Source organism: Felis catus, chromosome E2, assembly GCF_018350175.1.
Source record: "Felis catus isolate Fca126 chromosome E2, F.catus_Fca126_mat1.0, whole genome shotgun sequence".
NCBI classification, from domain to species: domain Eukaryota; kingdom Metazoa; phylum Chordata; class Mammalia; order Carnivora; family Felidae; genus Felis; species Felis catus.
In genome coordinates this window covers 6,399,348-6,403,607 of record NC_058382.1, presented here as the reverse complement: position 1 = coordinate 6,403,607, position 4,260 = coordinate 6,399,348, and the positions used below count along the sequence as shown (strand labels likewise).

The following is a 4,260-nucleotide window of genomic DNA, read 5'->3' as shown; positions in this document are numbered from 1 at the left end:
TCCAGGCTCTGAGCCATCAGCCCAGAGCCCGACGCGGGGCTCGAACTCACGGACCGCGAGATCGTGACCTGGCTGAAGTTGGACGCTTAACCAACTGCGCCACCCAGGCGCCCCAGGAATGTGATTTTTAATGTACTTAAGTACTGTAGTTCTGGAGACAGTCTGCTCTTGATCCTGTGTTACAGGGACCACAGACATTACTGTGAGGTTTCTAAGGTGCCCTCAGAACCTTGATTCGAAATAAAGAGTTTGATGAATCTCTAGTATCATATCATCGTGTGTAGGAACAGTGTGTCTAAGGGGTACTTGGATAGCTTAGTTGGAAGCTCATGGGACTCTTGATCTTGGGGTCATGAGTTTAAGCCCCATTTGGGATGTAGAAATTGTTCAAATAAGTAAAACTTAAAAAAAAATCTGTAAACATTCTGTGTGATCACAGGTGCTGGTTTAGAATTGTTTTCTCTAACTCCAGGTATTTGAAGTGTTTAATAGATATAAGAAGTGTCTGTGAATTAAACATGGAGAGGCTTTTCCCAGTTAACAGGGAAGCAGCACGTAAGAAAAATAGAACTTAGTAAGTTTCTTGCAAGATTCTTAGCCTCCAATGTATCTTATGATATTTCTGCTCTATTAAATATTATAAAACCAATCCAAGATTATTTCACTTACAAGTCACACAAGGTATTTGCCTGACATTCCATTATGCATGTATCCTGTCTTTCTTTTCTTTTTCTTTTTCCTTAAATAGGCTTCATGCCCAGCACAGACCTCAACACAAGCTTGAACTCAGGACCAGAGATCAAGACCTGAGTTGAGATCAAGTTTTGGACCCTTAACTTACTGACCCAGGCGCCCCTTGTATTTCAGTACCTTTCACAAATCATGCTTAACTTTTACTAATTTTATTTAACTGAGGTTTTAACAAATTGATACCTATAGATTGTGAAAATAGTAGTAATTTTGTTTCCAGTATACATCGTTTAAGCAGGAACTAATGTTTTCTGTGTTGAGTTCCAAGGTCTTAGGAATAGTACTTTTGTTTCTGGAAAAAAACAATGATTCCTTCTGTTGCCTTCCTAATATGGAGCCCTTCTTGCATTCATTAAAACCAGGTTTCCATGAGGCAGGAACCTGCAGCTTTGTTGGACAGCAATCAGTGCATCTACAGTTTTCTGAGATCTCTAGGGTGGTATTCACGGTTTATAGTTGCTTATAGAAAGGGTGTTCATAAATAATGGAACATTTTCATTAGCAAAAATTGCATGTAAATACCACCATCCATCTTGAAATGGCAAAGTGTAAACATAAAGCTAAATATAGATCTGGTTTATTTACAGAACACAGCTAAGCAGTGTTTTTGTATATCATTAATTGAATGCACTAACTTTCTGCACAGCGCAGCCAGGTTCTCATCACCTGTCTGCCCCTAATTAATGAGTGAATGTAGACAAGCACTTAACCTCTCTGTTCTTCTGTGGTCCTTATGTTTCTAAGGAAGGCAGCAGTGCCTGCCTCATGTATTTAATGAGAAATAAGTTATTTCATGGGTGGTAGTTATACTATTGTTTCACACATAGCAAGTGTTGTGTAATGGTTGTTCATGCAACTCTTGGAAGGCCTCAAATGACTGAAGAACTTTAAGTAATTATTTGAAAGTAAGAAGTGTTGGTGAGTGGAGAATATCAGATTTCAGTTGACATGATTTGTCTGGCCTCTGCCTCCTATTCCCACGCAGGATCCTCTAGCCCAGAAGACAAGTATCAGTCACTGAGGACAGACAGGATGGCCACCAGGGATCTGGCAATAAGAGTGATCTTCTTAATCCAGACTGTGGTTGGAATCCTGGGGAACTTGTCTCTTCTTTACCATTATGTCCTTTTTTCTTTCACTAGGTGTAGGCCAAGGCCCACAGATTTGATTGTCAAGAACCTGATTGTAGCCAACATTTTGGTCCTGGTCTCTTTTGGAATACACCATACCCTGTCAACTTTTGGGTGGTATAACATGTTCAGTGATTTTGGATGTAAATTCTTCCCCTATGTTCGCGGCGTGGGCAGGGGCGTGTCCATTGGCATGACCTGCCTCTTGAGTGTCTTCCAGGCCATCACGATCAGCCCCCAGAACTCCAGATGGACAGCGCTTAAAGAGAAAGCTCTCAAGTGCCTTGTCCCTTCACTTGTCCTATGCTGGGTCTTGCAGATATTGATAAATATCATGTATCCTTTGGTTATGGGTAGCACTTTGAACAAGAATAACATCACAAACAGAAAAAGTTTCGGGTACTGTTCAGCTGTTCGTCATGAGAAAACCAGAAATTCATTGAATACAATGTTGTTAACATTACCTGATGTGTTGTATGTGGGGCTCATGCTCTGGGCCAGCGTTTCTATGGTTTTCCTTCTGTACCAGCACAAGCAGAGGGTCCAACACATTCATCGGACCAGCGTCTCCTCCACATCATCCCCTGAGTCCACAGCCACCAAAACCATTTTCCTCCTGGTGTGTACCTTTGTCTACTTTAATACCCTTTCATCGGTCTTTCAAATTGTTTTGTCTGTTTTTGACTGTCCCACCTGGTACCTCTTGAACACCAGTTCAGTGATCACTCTGTGTTTCCCAGCTGTCAGTCCCTTTCTGCTCATGAGCCGAGACCCCAGGGTATCCATGGTCTGCTTTCCCTGTATAAGGAATATAAAATGCCCTCATTTTATGAGAATTGTGTAAATTGTAGGAATTTCCATAATGTTCCTCATGTCAGTTATTCCTTCTTCACCTCTGAGTCCTGTATAATTGTGAGAGGCTAACTTAATAATGGTAAGCAGAACATGTTTAACATCTCCTTTAAAGTGAAAAATAAGTTACAATAGTAATCATAATGCAATATTATATCATTATCTTATAAATCCTTATTGAAGTTTTGCTAATGATTTTAGTGGAGGAGTTCATAAATTATGCAATTTCAATCATCAGATCCTGAAACAATCTGGATATTATGCAGAACTCTTTGGGAGTGTCATGTAAATTTGTTACAGCAAATATCCCTGAAGTGATGTAGGCATGGAATTAAAGCCAAAGGAGCCTGGAAATGGATCAGCCTGTGGCTGCTCAACACTGACACTGAAGAGAATGGTATCAGAGGAAAAATTCAGTAAATGAATAAAGCCTTGGACACCCAGTTATGATTGTGGCACATTTCATCCTTAGGAAGGTGGTAGGTAGTCAGGTGAAGTATGATGTTATGGGAACGTGGGAGGTGAGCATGAGTAAACATTTTCAGATAGAAATGGTCAGATTGGACTGGAGCGGATAGTGGAGAGCATAGATTAAAATTTTAGCTGATTTAAAAAAATTTTTATTTTAGAGAGAGAGTGTGAGAATAGAGGGTCAGAAGGAGAGAGAGAATCGAGCTGCATGATAAATGTGGAGCCTGCTTGAGATTCTCTCTCTGTCCCTCTGCCCCTCTCCCAGCCTTGTGCCCTGTCTCTCTTTCTAAAAGAAAAAAATATATAAAAGTATGTTTTAAAAATATATAAAGGCACATTCTCCTGTCATAAGGGTGTCGCTCAAGGAAAGTTCACAAAGTGATCACACTCTGTACCAGGTATTTAGTTCAATAGATAAAATATTGTCAGACTCAGAAGCCCCTGGTGCTCCTTACCAGTCAGTCCTCATCACGGTCATACATGCCGTGACATGGAACAGCATAGGTCACTTTAGGCTCTTTAGTACTGATATAAAGGAAGTAATAGAGCACGAACTCTTTGTATTTGGCTTTTGTCATTTTTTCTGTTGTTTGTGAACTTACTGCTGCATGTTGTTACTGATCATTCATTGGCATTGCTGAAGAGAGGGTTCTCCTGCATAAATTTGAAACTATTAACTCAGTCACTCCACTTTTAATTAGGATAGTGGTGGTTTTCAGTTTGGGTCTATTAGGAATAATGCTGTACGTAAATTTCTACCATGCTTTGTTAGCACGCATAAAACTTTCTGCTGGCCATAGAAGTAACAATGGAGTTGAATGGTGACAGGTTTACATCTCTGCACCTTTAGGAAACAGTGCCCAAGGAGTTTGAAAAATTGTACAAACGTTCACACCCACCAGCAGTGTAGGAGGTTTCTGGTTTGTGGACATGCTTGTCAACAGTGTTGTTTCTTTTTTCCTTTTTCTTTTTGACTTCTGGTTGGTGTTCACTGGTATGAAGTAGTGAACTTCTTTTTTTTTTTAATTTGTCTTAAAAAATGTTTATTTTTGAGAGA

The 4,260-nt window shown here is 40.0% G+C and overlaps 1 protein-coding gene across 1 annotated transcript; it reads left to right on the top strand.

Annotated features, from left to right (window-relative positions):
- Nucleotides 1-4,260, top strand: LOC101091742 (vomeronasal type-1 receptor 4). Its single transcript, XM_003997553.5, has one exon. It carries the CDS (start codon nt 1,699-1,701, stop codon nt 2,722-2,724), a length of 1,026 nt encoding a protein of 341 aa, XP_003997602.2. The 5' UTR covers nt 1-1,698; the 3' UTR covers nt 2,725-4,260.